Raw genomic sequence first — 20,326 nt, 5'->3', positions numbered from 1 at the left:
AGATAGCCAAGCTACTATCTGTCATTACAGGGCAAAGTTTCTCACTGCTCCTCATTTCCTCTCCCTCACTTCACACAGTTTTTCCCACTGACACATTTCCTCAGACACCCAGTGCTGTCAATGCCGTGTGGTCTTGCCATCTTTGTCTCTGCCGTTATCTGCAGCACGTCAGACAGACACACAGCACTGCTGTTCAGATGCCTGCTTGTGAACTGAATGCCTGACAGCCGACATCAGGATGCGTGCTGCATCTTGTGTATCGTTACTCTTTTAGTCTGAGGACCGGGGCTGCCAGTGAAGTGAGGAGAGCAGGGCAGAGCAGGAGGAGACCGAAGAGCCATTTCCCCTACGGCCCCTCTTGACACAGATCTCAGGCTGCATGCATCTCCCTGGAATATTACTCCTCCCTGTCCACCTTTCCAGCCCCATCAAACACAGCCTTGAGGGTCATCCACAGCCATCATAATATTACATTTGGTTTTCCCTGCCTACCAGGTTAGATAAGGTAGATACAGAGCAGGTTTCTAGCTGGCTGAGAAGCAGGAGGCAGAGAGGACAGGGGATGAAGAGAGGAGGAGCAAGCAAGGGAGCATATTTGTTTCGATTCTGCTGGGGGTGTACTATTTGCAGTATATGCTGCCGAATTTGGGAAGAGACAAGTCAAGTGAAAGCAAGGGCTTGACTTCAGCCTTCTCGTTAGTCCAATCACTGTCAAGTCGTGTTGGCAAAGAGGCAAAGAAAGCAGGAATAAAGATGGGCTGAAGGGGAGAGGCAGAGAAGGCAAGTGTGACTAATACCCAATAAAACATGGACTCTCCTATCTATCGCTGCACTATCTCAATAATTATCCATCATGAAAAATGTATCTGCTTCCTCCTGTGTTGGCTTGTACAAAACTGCTTTAAAAAGAAAAAGAAAAACTAGGCAAAGCTCTATAAAATGTTTAATAGCTACTTAATTGTTGCAGTTCTGACTAAGGGGTTTATTAGAGGGGTAACTGAATTTGAGCCAATATCATCAAATGTCTGATATGCAAATACAGCTAAACAAGCCAAAATCTGAAGTCTAAGGTGTGTACTTTGCAGAGAAGGTTGGTATATACACACTTAAGTCAGTCAACAGAGAAATAACTGATAACTGTGTACTGCGGCGATAAAGAGATAATTACACCGAGGGTTTTACCCAGAGCTTGTTGTTCAGTTGCTAAGCTACGCAGGTGCATGATCGCATAAATAAGGCGCTGGAGTGTAAAAACTCTTTCTTGCAGGAAGAAGATAATTGCTTTTCATTTTGTGTTAATGACTCGAGGACTGTGATGATTGAGGTCCATTTTCAGGTGAATTTTTTGCAGCATCCACACAGCTGCATGGTGTGCTGACAATAGGTTTGAGCATGCCTGCCTCTTCTGCAGAGCTCCTGTCACTACAATCACCCATTCTCCCCTTCTGCCCGCTAAAAGCTCTCTGCATGAGCAACCCCTTCAATCCTCCATCTCCCTCCTTTCATCTCTATTCACTTTGAGCACTCAGGACAACTCTTTGTGCACCCATCTCCTCTTGCCTCAACGATGTCTATACATTTACCTCTCCACCTACCTCTTTCTCAGTCTGCTTCTCTTTCTCTCTCTCTCACTCACTCTGTCTCAGAGCCATGTGAGCTGGCGACCCTCACAGCCCTCTCTATCCAGGCTTACCGTCCACGTGGCCTAGAGCGGATTACATTCTTGACATCACTGTGCCAGATGTTTATGACTAAAATAGACAGTACAACTAGCCTCACCACTAAGTCAAACAATGCATTTAGCCGAAACTTGACACCACATTTATGCTTGAGCAGGTTTCTCTGTTTTAATAGGAGAGATTCACTTTTTTCTAATGACCTCCCCTGTTTCCTTTGTCTCTAACATCTCTCTCTTCAATTGGAATCAGAGCTGCTATCCTCATTACCTTGTTCAGGAGACTAAATTGACTAGCTTTCTCTTGTTTTCACTTCATTGCTTCCTTCCCCCCAAAGCTTGGGTCTCTCCATTCTTCCTCCTGCAGCTTCTGCTCCTAGCTCCCTCCAGCGAGCTGGTATGGAGATCAAATAGCCGATAAGCCGCCCACTGTAACATACACATTAGCATGATTAAATTGGCCATTGCCTGTCCATTTATTAAAAGCCTCTCTGTGCTGGGTGGGAGGTCTTTGTAGACGGCTGGAGTAAGAGAGGAACTATGTGTGTGTGTGTGTGTGTGTGTGTGTGTGTGAGAGTGTACGTAGCGTGTGTCACTGTCACGTGTGTGTCTAAGCCTAACATCACCAAGATAGAAAAGTTAATGGGGGTTGCAGGGGTATTTCTAACACAGCACAGGCTTTTTGTGGAGAAATTTCAGGTGATGGAATAAGAGCCTGTTGAGAAGCGATAGCTGGGCGGGAAAAAGTCAGCGGTGGGCTCGGCTCTGGCAGTGGCTACACAGGAGATTTAGGGCTTAGGCAATTGTTAGACGGGGCTCAGTTTGTTTTGAACTATGGGCCTGTGTTTTCCACGGGCCGCTTTATGTGGACGCTGACTCTTTCCCCACTTTGTACTGCAGTCTCAGCAGTTTAAAAGAGGAGGATTAGACACAGGAGTGTGCCTCTCTCTCGTCTGCCGGAGAGCACAGCCACCTAATCTCTCGCGCTGAGGAGAGGGGATTTGGAAGAAATGACCTGTGCTCACTTCACTTTCTCTTGCTTCTCTTCCTCTCATACCCTCCAAGTTGAGTGAAAACACAGTGCCGCATCCTTCCTTCTGTCACTCCCACTCCCGCTTTTTCATTTTCCTGCTGGATGACTCTACGCTCATCAGCATGCAGCACCATGCTGCTGCTCCTCAGGACAAGGCAGGCTGGCAGACAGGCAGGCAGCCTTGTCAATAAAGGAACAACAGTAACAGGGCACCTTAGCGAAGCCTCCAGCCCTGTCACTGACGTCTCTCTCAGCTGCCTGGACTCCCTCAGTTAATGAGCACGTAATTGTTGAGCAAGCAAAAGAGAAATTAGGGTAGCAAGGAGGGAAAAGAGACCATGAGGTGAGAGGTGTAAAAAGATAGTAGAGCAAGAGAAGAGAGGGGTGAGGGAAGCACAAGGACAGAATGTTCCAGTGAACAAAGTAAGACATAAAATAGCCAATTTGTCCTAAAATGTGTGGTGCAGTACAGTCAGCATCGAGAGAAGAGGGGAGGAAGAACACTGTGTCTAAATCAGAGGGACTGTGTGGGGGAATGCTGCTCAGTGGGAGCTGACATTGAGAGCAGGCGGGGAAAAGCAGTTTCAAGGACAACATGGAAATATCACATTCAGTCGCTACAAGGCAGCCATGAGATGTGATGAGGCCACGCTGGAGCAGGAGACCAGCCAAAGAACTGCAGGAGAAAGTACCAGATCAAGGACATGCAATGTTTCCAAAAGATCTGACAACATGAAATGATAGTGGGTGACAGATGTACTGCGTGGGAATGCTGAAAGAGAGGAGGAGGTTATTGACCTTACTAGTACTGGCATGATACCAGAGTTTTGACTTTGATGCTGTAACTAATTTTAACATCTTTGGATTCGATGCTACAAAAACACAGTAAAAAAGTGCAAACATCAACTGCTGCCTCACTACAAAAAAAATTAATGGACAAGAAATTTACCGTTATTTATTTAGGTAATGTATCAGGCAACAAAAAAACACCAAATGGTTCTCTGTTTCTCAAATGTGAAGCACTGAAGCACTGAGGCACGTGAAGCCATGAACTCCGAGAGCCTGTTCCTACCTGGTATTAACATATGTCTCCAGTGGTCTGACCACAAAAGCTCTATATCTGTCTGTTCACACCTGGCGTTAGAATGCATCTCCACATGCATCTCCAGTGACTACTTGTGATAGGATCTCAATTCACTTTTTATATGCAAATAAACAATCATCTGTTTGCAAAGAACAAATGCATTGTCAGATTGTCATGCTATAGGCACACTTACATCCTTTTGTATGTAAAATGAGTAAGATTTCATTGAATTGTTGGGCTGCATACAGCGTATTGATTCACAGCCCCTCCCTGCTCCCCTCTCTCTTTCTCTCTCTGTTTATCAAGCACACAGAGGACAAGCACTCCTAGGAGACCACTGGGTTGGTGTGAGCTCCGTGCTGGGGACAGTTGGTAAGTGTCTGCTCAGCCACACATACATACAGAGCTAACATTATGAATCACACGGCTAAAGTTACCTAGTGGTTATTGGGGACTTTAATGACAACGCTGAGCAGTTTCAGCGTTGGTGTGAGTTTGTTAAGACCATTAAACAGCTGCTGCTGCAGTGTTTGCTTGTGCTAACTGGGCAGATGTGGAACTGACTGTTAGCTAGGAGTACAGTGGCTCCCAAGACAATCCTTCAGCTCTGTGTCTGTGCAACTGTACCAGCAACAGTTTTCTGATAAGCAAGGATGTCAGCTGAGTAGGTGGTCCTTCAATGTGGCCCATGAAACATTGGCATACAAACTGCTGAAACAACATGGTCACATGCAGCCACCTCCAAATGTGGTCTGAGCGACTGGAAAACAAGACACACTGAGGATGCAGTTGGTGCACTCACACCTGCACTTCGACCAGACATAGGGACCTATATCTTTTGCTGAATGTTACCTGCGAGATGGCTTTTATCATTCAGATATTTCAAATTCATACTTGAAGCCCTGTGGAGATGATGTGAAAATGTTTTTCACCTCAGAGAACATACTGTCAAGAACATATTGAATTTTCAAAACTGTCAGTTTCAAGAAATTGTATTGCCATCATCTGAGGTTGCATTACAATTTTCAGTCATAGTGATGACACTCAACCTGACTTGGGAGTAAGTTATGGACAGCAGCCGAGTGTGACTCTGGTGCCTGCATGCAGTGCCATTCTCCCACGACCACCCAAGCTGATTTTAAATGAATCTATACTCTGATTGCAGAGCTCCCTGCTTCTTTTTCCCTCCTGCAGACGCAGAGCAGTGAAGCAGAGACACAAGCCACGTGTGTGCATTAGCCTGTGAGGCTCCGGGCAATGAAAGGGAGGCCATCTTTACCCGGGGAAAATGATGGATGTAATGTAGATATGCTTATCTGTCATTAAGCCCTGCTTTGCCCTCCCTCAGCCTGTCCTCTGGGGAGGGGGCGGAGGGATTACAATCAGACCAGTGAAGAGTATAACTCTAGTGAGACATGCTGAGGCCAACAGCTAATCAGTCATGTCTCTATGGAAAAGACACAGCAGGAGCATCCATCTCTGAGCCTGTCTACTACACTCGCTTTTTGTCAATCGATTGACCTTGCTCCCCCACCTCCTGCGTCTTTCCCTATAGTCCACAGCTCAAGACTGACCCCTCTGCTGCATCCTATTACCTCTCTGGGGGGGAGAGATCCCAAATCCAAACCAGCACCATGACAGCGACTATAAGGCAGACAAATCCCTGAGCCCTCGCATGACTGGGCCACCTCTCAGCTCCCAGCACCTCAATAATAGCGCAGTGACGCTAAATAGGCTCCTGAAACATAAGGAGGGGATGTGATGAACACTGAAGGGAGCGGTTGGAGGGTAGGTGGGGAATGGAGGGGGTGGAGTCCGGTGAAGGAGGCTAGCTGCTCAGAAGGCTCTATAATTAGCTGCAGAAGATCAAATGACTTTTAATGGGTTTGTCTGAAAACAGCAGACTATTTCAGATTTGCGCTCGGAGCTATATTCATATCTCATCAAACTAATGGAATTCTCTAGAGTGCTTGATTGGTTTTTATCTCAGATCAAAATGGCTGATAGAGGTGCACGGCTACAGTATTCCTGAGGTGCAGCTTTGTGATGAAAAAAGTGCCATTTCAGGGCACTATTACGCAAAGTGGAAATGGTTGTAACAAAAAATGTACACGTGATGTCAAATGACGAGTACTCCTTCAGCTCACGATCTGACAGCCCTCAGAATTCATGCTTTGATGCACAATCATTGTTGCTATAGGAGTCATTTCCCATGGATGTTTCAGTGCGAATGGTCTTATAATAAGTTTTTGTGACAGATAATGGAATCCTCTACTGGTCATTAGTTAGAGAATTAATAAGAAAGATACAAGGATAATAGGGTCATAGCTCAGCCACTGCCTGATCTGGCTGGAAGGAGGTCTGGTGGAGAATGCTAAATATGCTGCCTACAATTAGGCCTTGAGCATGCAGTAACACACAGCACACACACAGATACACACACCATGCAATGGGACACGCTTAGGGAACTGTGCGATGCAGAAACAATAATTCCTAGCTCACACTACATGACTGAAGCCCTGATTTTCCACTCGCTGACAGTTTTTGGAGCTCCCCAACAAAGCCCCGGACCTGAGGCAAATCGGCATTGGCTCTGCAAAACAGTGCTTGGGTGCTATGTGTGAACCGTTTTAAGATGCGAGCAAGGCTAACCAATGCATAGCAGACACATCCTAGATATCACAAAGACTAAATATCTGGACCTGTCAGGGACATTACTGACTAGACCTAGAGGATGTGTGGGATTCGGTGACAAAATGTAGTAAAGAGACCAGACATACTCATTAGGTATTCCTCCTGGTGAAAGATATTACGGTGTGTGAACCCACTGTTGCTGGTCAGTCAACAGGTTTTCACATTACAAGTGTGGAAACCTCAACTAGAAGACTCCCGACAGCGCATCATGTGAACTTAGTCTTAAGCCTAGCCTAGTTCATACTACACAATTTTCACAGCGATTCTGACGTCGCAGAGGATCTTGAGAGCCACCTTGGGTCGGAGGTGAGTCGGCAGGTAGTCTGCCACGATGAGTCCTCATGTGTGAACAAGCCTACGAGCAAGTTGCCCCCTCTGTGACTGGGACTGGATATCTGGCATGCTAGAAAACTGGAGAAGTCTGACACGACTGACAAAGAGCATCAGCCAATGAGAGGCGGGATATGTCCCATGTCAGCACGCACGAGGACGGGAGAAATGTGAGGAGGACAAGTGCAGGGTTGCCAGGTCCCCTTATTAGTCGCGACTTTGGGCTAATAAGTGAAAGTGGAGCTGTTTATTTGGGCTAGCTCTCTAAACTTCACCTTTCTCTCTATATATCCATCTAATAAGTTATTTAAATGCATGATAGTCGCTTTTTTTGGGCTTGTTTCCATAGCCCTGCTTGTTTGTTTCTCTCCCAAGATCTGGCAACACTAACAAGCCAGCGAGCAACAACAACAATGGCAGCGTCCACAGGATCACGGGGAGCGCGTTGTGTTTGGACCCAGGCCCAGGATGCAGATCTGATTTAAAACTAGGAAGAATATCCATGCCTTTACAATGTGTCGTGCCCAAGTTAAAAAACGGAGTTTGGTGACGTCACCGCGTTATCTGGGGCTCTGTCAGCGAGGGCTCGGTGGAGAAATCTTGTGGTGTGCACACACAGGTCGTAACGCAGTTGGTGAGACTCCCGCTGACAGAAACGCATGTCGCCAGGTATGAACACTCAAAAGATTATGATAATCTCTGCGACGCAAAATCAGGGTGAAAATCATGTAATGTGAACTAGCCTTTAGTTGATGAATAAATTAGTCGATTAACTGATCATTTTCATAAATAATTAATCTGTCAAGTCATTTTGAAAGCAAAAATGCCAAACATTCCTAGTTCAAGTATTCAAGGCTTATCACATATGAGGATTTGCTTTTTTCTTTCTTTTGCATCATTACAAACTGTATACCTCTGGGTTTTAAACTGTTGATTGGACAAAATAAGCCACCACAGCTCAGGCTCTAGGGCCTTGTGATAAGCATTTTTCACAATATTGTGAGTTTGCAATTCATTGAAACAAACAAATAAACAAACACATAAATCAGTGGTGAAAATAATTGTTACTTTTAGTCTTTCAACTGTCTGTTCTATGCTTTTGACTTCTGCAAAGTTATTTTTTCTGCATAATAAATCTGTATTCCTTAAAATGTATGTGCAGTTGATGCAAGGGAAATAACGGGAATTACAGACTGAGGCAGAACAGGGAGTTGCTGCATATGCTCTCAGTCAAATTATATGTCACAGTCTGTTTGTGTGTCTGTGAGTGTCCTTTATTTCCCAGGGTTTCCTGCTAGCATTCAAGCTACATTAATTTCCCCCACTCAGTCATCTGGGGTTTCCTATTTTAGACTGAGGAAATTATGTCCAATGAATTCCAGCCGGGTTTAACTCTCATTTACGTTTCGCCTTCTCCTTAAATTATACAATACACAAACCTCCTCCTTTTTATTGCTTCTATGAGGGCAGGGAGGGGATTGCAGGCTTCAACTCTTCATCATGCATGAACACCTCTGATTGAATTAATTACAGTCCATGAAGGCAGGAGCTTATACATTAGTAGGAGGAAAACTCAAAGAAAAAAATCATATAACTTCTATTACAGGAAAAAAATATTGCTGTGCCTCAGAAGTTTAAGGTAGAATGCTAGTGTATCCCTTTGTCTCTTCCCCCCCACATAGGTGAAATCTCCCCTTGTTCTGTCTGAGTCTCAAGTGGACCATCCTACAGAGCTGCTGTTTGTCCTTGGCCACCTTCTCCTTGAGAAAGTGCTGTATCAGACAGCCTGCTAACAGGGCCGTCACATAGCTCGAGTAGCAGCAGCAGCAGCAGCAGCAGCAGCAGCAGCAGCACAGCCCTCTCTCTGGGGGTATACAGTTACACTGCACTGCTTCTATCTCTTACCATTCTGACATTTTCATTTCCCCCCACTCTCCTGGGGAAAAAAAGGATAAACTTCAGAAAAAAAGAACCAGGATGGACTTCACACCACTGTTGGTTCCAGTCTGGATGATACCATTTCCACTACTGGCACGGGGGTAAAGACAGGAGGGATATGAAGGAAGCTCGGTGAGCAGGAAGATGGAAAGGGAGGGAGCTGGAACTAACATGTTCTGTTTTCCCTGGCAATGGATGGTGTATTTGTGCAGCGTTGCTCAGCAAAACAGAGCACTATAGCAGCCAGGCAGCCTGCCAGTCATCCATCCAGCTTATCAAGGCAAGAGCAAAACCTCCTCCCCCATTTTCCTTCAGCAATAAAACTGTGGCACTGTGTTTGTACCTGGGCATGCAGACAAGTTAAAAGAGGGACTTCTCGTGGCTCTCAAATCACCTCGAAACTACTAAAAAATAGAAGCTGTGGGTATGACAGTCCTCGATCATGACCCTGAAGACCGCTGAAAGTGATACCAAGACACAAAACATCAAAAAATGGCCTCCCGGTGTGCTGCACGCACACCCAGAGAAAAGGAAAGGCGGAGACATATGATGCACAAAGACAGACAGACCCATCCACACGCTCAAGCTTTCACAGAGAAAGAGACAAAGACACAAAATAAACAACGTGCTAAGAAAAGACACATCAATGATAACTGGAGTTTGGAAAACTGGGTCTGATTTGAATGCTCTTGTTTGACAAGTGAGGCAAAATTCAGTTGAAGGTGGGTTCAAACACGAGTAAAAACAGCCCTTGAGTAATTTATGCTCTTACCACAATTTCTGGTGCAGCTGAGCATGGAAACAGCAGGAACCAGTGCCTGGCACACAGTTACACTGGCTCTTTGATTGTTTAGCTGCCTGCCTCTATTCTATTTATTTATTTATTTATTTTTTTTTAACAGCCAGATGAATCAGTGCACATGCCTTGCTAGAGCCTACGTATGACTCACTGATCTTACAAAAATGAGAGCTGCACACATGAATAAGACAGGGAGGGGAAAGCAAACAAAGCCTCCCTCATATATGGACAGACAGGGACTGAGGAAGAGATAGGTGGGGCCATAAGAAGAGGTGCAAGTGCACTATAACTCACAGATAGCACATCAGATATTTTATTCATGGGAAGAAAAACCCAAGCAGCAAGAGTGACTCACTGAGCCACAGGGACACACACACACAGACTGAGTAGGGGGTGACAGGGTTTAACCCACCTACATTGAATGTCTTCTCATTCTCAAACAGAAAATGCATTAAAAAATAAAGTCTAGAATGGCAGGACTCCTTTCAAAGGGATTTAAGAGGATGTTTTTGTCTACTGAACTAGTCAGAGTGTATAGTCACTCTCTCACTCTCATAGTGCTATCACAGGAAGAGAGTCGCTTGCTGCACAATACAGCAAGCCGTTTGCACTTCGGGCTATGCATTCCTGAGCACTCTGGCATATAAACTGACAAAAGGAATTCTCATGCAGCCATGCTGAGCCAAGCTATTGTCGAAAACACACAGACTCAGGTGTAATGGCGCTTACGTTGGCTGCGTATACATGGGGAGGATTGTCGAGGCTGTGCAGATTGGCCTACATATGGCAGGAGGCCTAGTGCAACTTAAGCGATGTGCAGTCAGGAGTGTGCCGTTTTGAACCCACTCACTCCGCGCCAAGTCCCCGCCGCCCAGGATCTTTCACTGAGAAAAACTGACTAAATATGTGATGAGCTGAGCGGTAAGAGAATTCAGGCATACAAAAACACACACACATATTTCAGAGGCATACACAGACGCACAAGCATGCATTTCCAGTTGCAAAAAAAGGAGGCAACTCCGCTCACGTGGGATAATTAGAGCACACGCAGAGCCCCGGAGACAAAGCCTGGCACCGTGAGAACAAGGCTCGCCTGATGAGGCCTCTCTATTTAAATCCCCAGGATGAGCTGAGAGTGTGTCTGTCGATGGAATCGCTCCAGGAGACATGCATGGGCATGGAGGAAGAAACAGCCAGGGCGGTGAAAAGAAGACAGAGACAGAAAACTGTAGATGAACCGAGTGGCAGGAAGGCCTCTTTGAGGAAATTTAAGGACGGAGATTAAGGGCTCAGATTCAATCAGACATCCCTTCCCACTGTTAGTCACAGAGCACAGATCAAACTTCAATGTTGAGCGAACACCACTGATATTATATTACACGCAGGTGACTCACATTGTTCTGTGCTACTTCAAAGTCAGTTTTCCTCTGCAGAGCTTAGAAATGAGGGTTTGACTGAATGAGTGGGTGAGTGGGGGAGTGAACTGAGTGAGCGTATGAGTGTGTGTATGAGCAGACAGAGAAGGGTAGGGCTGTGGGATTAGTACCTTTCCCTTTGCAGATCTATAAGCACCCAGTGTTTCTTGTCACTAAGAGGATTCACAGGGATACGGGGCTGTCCCTACAATTGAAAGCAAGGTTTTAGGTGCTAATCTACAAATTCAAGGGCGAGTGAGGCTGATTCTTGCCTGATGGAGCACATGCCGCTGCCTTCAACTTGACTGACACAGCAGAACATGGAAGTAAAAGAGACAATCTTTACAGCTTAGAGACAAGAAGAGACAGCCTACAGAAGGCTGTGCTCCACCACCCACAACGATCTATTGAGAGATCATTATCAAATGCAAGTGCTACTGATTGTTGTTCTGTTTTTTTTTCCAGGCGTGAAACATCACCAACAGTCTGCCTTTGCTTCCGACTCTGCTTGGTATCTTGATCACCTTTGTATTGTAACGACACCCTGGGTTGTCCTAGCTTTTCAGGGGGCACACAAAAGGCCCTCATAGGGAATCATTCAGCCCTGCTAAGAGATGGCTCCATAGCACCCGCCCCGACAATCACAGCCAACTGGGGGCATTCATTCACATGCAATTGTTCACTATCAGCCCATATCCAGAGCAAATACACACATGGAGGCACACAGGAGCACACTTTAATATCAGTGCTCACCTACAAGAACACACAGCCAAGCACGCATTAAGACTTAAGATGATAAGAGGAAAACTGCTGCTGCAAGAGGGCTGCAACCAAAGAGCAATAAGCACAGCGCCACAGTCATTTTTTTCTTCCTCTTGCTATGCAAAAAGTATCCAGCATTTCTGCACTTCTGTTGATTGGACCTGCTTGTCCACTCCTCTGGGGCCACTCTGACTAGTCTATGTTTGCAAACAGACCCTAAAAAGCCAAAGTCACTCCACCAGAATAAGTTAATGCTGCCATTTTTAAACAAGTCTTTTCCATACAAGCTCAATCTTGCCCTGAATTTAGACACATGTTGATATATGTGACACCAACATTTTTTTTATGATTCTGTGTTGCATAACATCATTTTTACACTGTGTGTCATAATCTCTGCTTGCTTAAGTCAGCAGAGAATAAAATGTACCGAATGTATTAACCGTTCCAGATATTCTGTATTCCATTAATCCAGTGGGAGTCATATCAGTGAATGCCTCAGTGTGATGCAATTCTCTGGGTAAACCTGCTATGTGGTTGTAGCCTGCACCCTATTTCTGAATTAGCTCCAGAAAAGACACAGCTGCTCACCCTAGATTCTCCACGAGCGAGTGAAACTGAAAAAAAAATGCTTCTTGTTTACAAAAAGGAATGTGAAATTATAAGTCAAGACACAGAGTAAAGAGGTGAAAATCACCAGGGCAAAACCTCTTTTGAAGCCACTGCAGACTGTAAAACCTGCGACACAGAGATGCTCAGATGGGGGGGGGGGGGGGAGCTGAAGAAACAAAAAGCTCACAATCTGGCACTCTCGCAGGTATCTGACAAAACAAAAACCGTTTACACAGCTGAAGTAGCTGGCTTATCCCGAAATGCTTGAAAAAAGGAGGAATTGCGAAACAAGACGGCGGCCACGATCCGATGACACCTCGACAATCGCAGTACACAAAGAGATGAGGAACAATGGAAGGAGAGAGGTGGAGTGGAGGGAATAAACCACCCCTGACCAACAGTGAGTGCGTCTCTGAGGAGCTCTCACCGGCTCGTAAATTCAAGCTCAAGGTCCAGGGGAGTGCAGTCAGCATGTCAACACAGCAATATCTACCTCAGCTGTGTGTCCACAAGCTCATCAGCAGGGCCCAGTCCGCACACACCAGCAGCTACACTGACAAATAACAGCAACAGCAGGCAGTTTGTTTATGACTGTAGAGCCCTGACATGGTTCAAACAATTGAGAAATAGGCAGGAAAGGGCAACACAGCTTTGGCTTCATTAGTGCCCACTGAGAAAAGGACATGTTGATTTTTAACTTGATGGTGAATCTGTAATCTGTTATTTTGTTACAAGTCCAGTGTGTAGGATTTAGGGGTTTATATTAGTAGAAATTATTTATAATAAGTATGTTTCCTTTAGTGTATAAGCACCTGAAAATAAGAATCACTTTCTCATTACCTTAAAGTTGCTGTTTATATCTATATAAGAAGCAGGTCCTCATCCACAGAGACCACCATATTGCACCACCATGCTACAGGGGCCCAGAACAGACATACTTAACACTGGCTCTGGATAGGGCCAATTATGTTTTCACTTTGGCCACCATAGTTAGTAGCCCTTCAGCAACATCCAGCATCAGAAAAAACTGATTCATTTTAACATGAAACTGCTGTAGTCAGCGCTTGATTTGAATCACGGAGTCAGTTTTTTTTGTAGAGGAGGAGACCTCTGCGGAAAATTCCACACCTGCTTAAAACCTCCTGAACGTCTGGATCTTAAGCTATCAGAGAAAAAAGGTGAGCACTCATTAGCAGGTGCCAGGCTAGCAGCCCTTCTGCAGCGTAGGAGAAACACTGATTTGTACATGTAACTTAAAACTGTTTTATTCAGTGGTTTTACCAGTTTTAATCACCTTGTCTGTTTGTTTTGGAGAGGAGGAGAACTCTGCAAATATTTTAGCTTCCAGTAAAAACCTCCTGAATAATGAACACTGACAGAATCCTAACAAGGTGCTCATGCTTGGCACATGGGAGAAGTTTCTGCTGGCTGTGATCTGCAACCCTCACTGTTAGGTACCACTATATCCTACACATGTTTCCTTTAAGTAAAGATGTAACCTGTCATAAATCTTCTAAATGTAAACAGCCACCTTTTAGGATTTGCTCTCTTCTATCTCAACTGTTCATATCTGTGTTCTTCCCTACAGGTGTATATTCAGGTATTTCCACTTCAAGTTTTCCTGTAGATAGAGTGCTACGTATCCGTATTTGACACATGTGATGTTTTACTGCAAATACAAATGTCAAATCAAACAAAGAAAAAAGCCTTGTCCTTCAGGACAGCCATTGATTAAACCACAGGAATCCTCAGCATGCACTTTTAAGTCAAAGCGCCCAACAGACCCCATAAATTTCTCAATTTAATCTGGGTGACTGATCAGGAAAATTCATTGATTTCATCCATTAATCATCTCAGGAGAGTCTGTCCAGTATCGACCAGCACGTCTGTGTGGTTAGGAAGGCTGACTGAGGAGACAATCATTGCAGAGGGGACAGGTCTTTGTAGAGAGAGTGCAGCAGCATAGATTTTGTTGGGGACATAATAACCATTATTTCCCCTCCACACAATGCCAGCCAATACTGCCTCAAAATGGCCGAGGTTTTTGTCGCAAATGCAGGATAGAGGGGAACATTCTCTGATAACCACTTTGCACAGCAGTGCCAGGAGGAGACGTCTTGTTAAAATGTTTTGTCATGGTCGCTTCAGCAGTGAGCAGGAGCACTTGCGTTTACCCTCTGAGGGGGTGGGGGTGGGGGTGGGGAGTTTGCTCTGAAAACGGGTGCATTGTTATCCGATGACACACAAGTCTGACACTGCAGGCGTCAGTGTCCAGAGACAACTGGTGATCCAGCAGTGAAAATAGGACAGGTGAGGAGTGTGTGCATGTGTGTGAGTGGGTGTGTTTGTAAAGGAGGTCCTACATGTCTAACAAATGGACTCATGTGCAGTGTTTTCACAGATTAATTTATAATGACAACAAAGACATATAATACACTTAGAGGGGCCTGCCTGCATCACAGGCAGTGGCATAGTGAGTATGTGGGGTATACCCACTTCTCTTTCTGGGTGTTCACAGTATAGCCACCATCAGCCAAAAAGAAACTGGAACATATAGGACAGTATACCCACTTCCTCATCTGAAACCTACCCATCTAGTAGCACACCAACCTCACCAACCACCACTACACCACTGATCCAGTGTCTGGTGTGAGAGGGGGACCAACCTGTTGACACAGGAAAAGCTGGAGTTTGAATACCTAGGTAAAGGATTTCCTCCTCTCTGTTTAGAATACATAATACAGGCCACAGGCTACACATGATGGACACTAGCTGTTACACAGCAGGAAGTATCCTGTTTGTGATCCATTGCAGAGGTCCTGCGTGTCCCCAAAGGCCTGACAAAGCGCCTGCTGTCTTTCATTTGATCTCTGCAGCAAACCCTGCTGTAATTCTTGTTACAGCACCTTCCTTTCAGCCAGCACATTGTTCAAGTCACACACACACACACACACACACACACACACACACATAAAAAAACTGCAATCAGTGCTCAAGAGGGAGGTGAAGAATGACCTGAAAACAAGCTCATTAATATTTAACTAGATCCGATTTTATATCAGCCTCCATGAACAAGGTTAAAGCCTTTAAAACTATAAAACAAAAGTATTATGTAAATCCTTGCATTATTAACAGAATCAGTCTGATCAATTCCGCTACTTGTGTGTGAACCTTGTCGGGAAGAAGTACAAAACAAAAACAAAAATATACTGTAACCTTAAGATGGATAACAGAGAGAGACCAGCAGCTCTTAGTCACAAATGCCTCATGTGTATGGAGGACACATATACAGGCCCAAAAGATTTGCTTTTACATGTGGAAAACACACTGGTGTTTAGATCCGAGTCAGACTAACCATGGCACAGCATAAATCAGAGAACACCTCAGATTACATACCTCAATGTAGCCGGCCAGCGCTGGAACCACAATGCCCAAAATAAGGACAGATATCGCCGGGACTGAACCCATCTTCCAGGATCTCCGCTTGTGCTACGGTAAATAACTTATATATCCTGCGAGCTCTATGTGTCAGGTGACGTCCGGGAGAATAAAGGGCAAACCACGTCCTGGGAATAATCTGATAATCTAATATCCCGGAGAGCGGGACGAGTCCGGCTCCGCTTGTTTTGTTACCCGAGCTCGACAGAGAATGTTGGTGGGAAACAGAGTGTCGGTCTTCTCTGGAAATGTGGACTGTGAGTCTGTGGCGCGGCTGCTCTGCCTCTGCTGCCTCCTCCCTCCTCTGCTCCATCTGAGCCACACTGAGCAGGACGCACTGCGCCACCAGGCGGCCGGCTGCAGGAACAGCCATGAGACACAATGCACACTGGACTCCTCCTGTGATACACATTATTATAATGAATATAGGGGAGACTGGGAATGCTTGCAACAGCATCACTTCCACCATGAAGGGATGACCTATGAGTCATGTCTGACCACTTCCTTTCTTATCTGCATGTGACATTTCGTGGCTGTGTGAATAAGGATGCAGCTCATACAGCCAAAACACTGATTTTCACATATGAAAGTAACTTTCTGGACTGTGTCTATATTTTTGATGACTAGTGATACTGTTGAAATTAGAATTATATATGTGGCAGTACATTAGAGCAGAGGTGTCAAACTCATTTTAGTTAGGGGCTAATTTGATCTAAAGTAGGCCGGACCACTGAAACCACTGCATAATAACCTATAAATATTAATTTCATCATTCATCAGTTTCATTCTGAAAACAGTCATCTATTTGCCAACAAATAAGAAAGAAAAATGATGTGCAAATTCAACAGTATGTCTTTGTTTCTCCACATTCAATCAGTCGGCTACTCACTGTCATTACTTGTGACTTTTTTCTTACAATCTGAAGTTTTGTCAGTTCCTCAGCAGCAGGGCTCCACTGATATTGTTTTAATACAGAAGTCTGACACAGATTCTTTTGGACTGAAGCTGCTGGCTGACAATATGTTGCACACTATTCAATACATAAGAGAGCTGTACTCTGATCAGAGTGGAAAAACCTCTAAGGTAGTATATTACATCAAGTGTCTGCTCACTGTTTAAACTGCTCCTGAAACCTCTCAGCCTTCACATGTGCATCAACATTTAGGTGTGCAAAGTCATCTAGAGGGCCAGACTGGACCCCCGGCCCCAGGCCGTATGTTTGATACCCTGCATTAGAGAGTAGTCTCTTGGATGAAATGTGAGGCATTTCATTTTCACTCATTTCAAACCACCGTTCTGTTACAGTTAGCTAAACAATGTCTCACAGGGATGAAGATGGTTGTAACACCTTTTCAAAAGATGTTACAACTAACCCCACTGACAACTGAACACATTATCTATCTATCTTGGTCCTTTTTTTCCACAAGTACTAAAATCTGCATCAGATGAGGTGAGGCAGGGAATGACAGTAAGGTCTGTGCCTGAGTAATACTCTATCTGCCCTGTGTCAATGAGCAGATGAGACAAACCTCAGAGAAAGTGGATCAACACAGCTGCAAAATGGTGTTTTGACTGGTTACTTGACTGAGGCAGTATTTTAGACTCACTCCATGAGAGGTTAGCATCTGACAGGTAGAGGTTAGTGAGTTAAACCTTGGTATTAATTGGTTATTAGTGTATATATCAGTTTATTATGTGTATTATAAGTAATTCTTCACTCCTAGCCTGGGCCAGGTTGTAACAGCGGAACTCCTCATGTTTGACATCAATTAATGGATTCTGTGTTATAGTTGGAGAAGTTGAAACCTTACAATTTGTAGTAGACAAATCAGGATTTGTCTACTACAAATTGTAAGGTTTGTGTCAAAATTTGAGTGTTCTAACATATAATTTAGTAAGTTATAGGTTATGACCTGGTCTACTCTACTAATATTAATGCCTACATAATCACATCGCTTTATGAGCTGCAGTGGTGGAAGAAGCACACATACATTCAGTCAACGTGCTTTTAGTATAAATATGTAAATACAAGCATTTCCATTTATTTATTCATTACATTTAAAGTTGTATTTATTTGTTGAGTTGTTTGGTATATTTGTTACATATTTGTCACATACTCTCAAATCTCTACATCGTGCTGTGAATGCTTTCTACTGTGCTTGACATAAATAACAATAAAATACTGTATCATATAGCCCACATCAAAAGATACAGTAGAAACAAAGAATAAAGTACAAGTGGTGCAGGTAAATATTTTTCAAAAGTTGACTGAACTATTTTGAGGCTGTTGTTTGATACTTTGCAGGTTAGTAACAAAAAATTAATGTGAGGTCAGCCTACTTGTGCTTAACTTACAAGTATTTTCATTTGATGCTACTTTATACTTTTACTTTCATAAATTGAAGGTATGTAGCAATTCTTTCAGTGTTGATGTGAAATTGTTGTTTCAAATTATTTGAGATAATCAAGAGGTACTTTATAATGTGAAAATGTATTTATTTTGTATTTTATTCTTTTGTGTGTGTGGTTTTTTTTTTTGTATTATCAAAAGATGAATATAAAATAATAATAGTGATAATGGTAAAATAGTGGTGTCTTGTTCTCCCGTGTGGGATGGCCCAGGTGTTTGGCATGACAGAGAAATAGAAATGAATTAACTCTATGCATTCTGTGGCTCTGAACAGGACACAGTGCTAAATAAATACAGAACAGGTTGTTATTCATGTGCAGGTGTTTGTTAAACAGAGAAAACACTGCTGCTCTGCCACTGATAACTGAATCTTTATCATATATCTGTTCTGTTTGTGTGTGTATAATTATTCAAAATCTAAAGCACATTAAGTGCTACTTCACATTGTCTTTAGCTATACTAGACATTCACTTCATACTTAATATTTACTTTGTTTATTTGAAGTATTTGTATTTGAAGAAATATCTTGAGAAGCTGTACATTTACCCTTAAACACACACACACACACACACACACACACACACACACACACACACACACAAAACCAATGAACAGTAATGGTGAACATAATGGTGTCCACATTATTTACTATAAGGATGTGTGATAGAAACTTACCATAATCATGTAGTTAAGAAGACTCAAGTCTGAAGGGGTTTTTCTGAATTTCTAAATTATTTTTTTTCTTCACAATGATCTAAAAAACGACCTAAAACGGTTTATAAATATATATCTTGAGAGAATTATACGGAATAATTTCAAGAAACAATAAACAAAAATGTATATTATATTATATTGTATTATAACATTGTTTATTTGTTATTGTGTTTATATTTTTTATTTATGAACTATTCTGTCTGACTTAGTAATATTTGGTCATTGAGGGAATCCCTTTTACTCCAATCATGAGTTTACACTGCCCTCCTGTGGTCATAGTGCGTAACTACAACGTTTATCGATTTATTTTGAAGGATAAAACCGGAAATACTGTTATACGATTATGTCTAACTTGATGCTTGATGTCATTGTAGTTACTCACTGTGACCAGCAGAGGGCAGAAAACCTAATGAGTACAACCGGAGACTGCAGGGCGCCCACTAAGAAATAACCGGCGCAGTATTATTTTTTTTTTAAACAGTTTTAATTTAAATTAAAATTACACAAAAAGAGAAACAGTTGTTGGTAGTTTTGCTAGGTAGGCTAATGTGCCGTGTACTACAAGAAGGTAATCAGTAACTGTGGGAAAGGAAGAATGTGGAGTCGTTATCTCTGATTAACGCGTTTAAAGAACTGTATTTTACTTGAACATTGCCATTTCCTGCTACTTTAGAAATGACTACTCTGGCATTTCAGGGGTAAATATTGTATTTCTTTTACTCAGAAACATTCATATGAATCTTAAGTTGCTTTGTACGCTTAGAATAATAATAAAAATTATAAATAAAAAAAGTTTTTAATGCACAAGCTAGCAGTGTTAAGTAGCTCCATCTTACATTTAGGCAGTGTACAAAATAAAGCATCAATAATCATGAGTAAATTAATGATATAATGTGTATTGGTGCTAGTGGAGCTCAAAAATGGACTGTTCTGCATAATTTGCACTTTCAGTTTTACCTACTGTCTTTAAGTATATACCACTGCAAGGTGCATGGCATCATTATTTGCATTAATAATTATTCTTATTAATATAACTAGATATGAATATTTTAAAAAAAAAAAAAAATACATACAATTAATCAGTTTTAGGATCGGTATTATTCCTACTGGGGAATGTGGAGTTATAGTCTATAAATTGTGATCTCCGTAGAACAATTTCTCGATCATTTCACGGCCGTTTGTACTAGTTTGGTCTGATTGCTTTAGTTTGGCAACTGTATTTTGAAAGGATTAACCGGAAAGGCACTGTTATAGTTGCACTGATTGACGCTACCTTGATCAACTAAATGTTGCAGTTCTTCTCTGTGACCACCGGAGGGCAGTAAAGTAGCGTGCTTTTTGTATTACCGTCATTTTAACCTTTTATTTTTTGTTTGTTTTTTTTTATAGGGAAAAAATATATATTTTTTTTAGATAAACGGGAAA

The 20,326-nt window shown here is 43.0% G+C and overlaps 1 protein-coding gene across 5 annotated transcripts in view; it reads right to left on the bottom strand.

Annotated features, from left to right (window-relative positions):
* aplp2 (amyloid beta (A4) precursor-like protein 2) overlaps nt 1–16,057 on the bottom strand; it is a 63,587-nt gene extending 47,530 nt beyond the window's left edge. For 2 of the 5 annotated variants that reach the window (XM_049575426.1, XM_049575428.1), the window contains exon 1: nt 15,736–16,057. In XM_049575426.1, the coding sequence (XP_049431383.1) occupies nt 15,736–15,807 (72 nt within the window). In that variant the 5' untranslated portion in view covers nt 15,808–16,057. The remainder of the gene's footprint in view (nt 1–15,735) is intronic. The other 3 variants (XM_049575424.1, XM_049575427.1, XM_049575425.1) reach the window with 2 other exon arrangements.
* Nucleotides 16,058–20,326: the final 4,269 nt, after the last annotated feature.

This window comes from Epinephelus fuscoguttatus, linkage group LG5, assembly GCF_011397635.1.
Source record: "Epinephelus fuscoguttatus linkage group LG5, E.fuscoguttatus.final_Chr_v1".
Lineage (NCBI taxonomy): Eukaryota > Metazoa > Chordata > Actinopteri > Perciformes > Serranidae > Epinephelus > Epinephelus fuscoguttatus.
The sequence above is the reverse complement of the archived record's forward strand: the minus strand, read 5'-3'. Positions and strand labels throughout refer to the sequence as shown.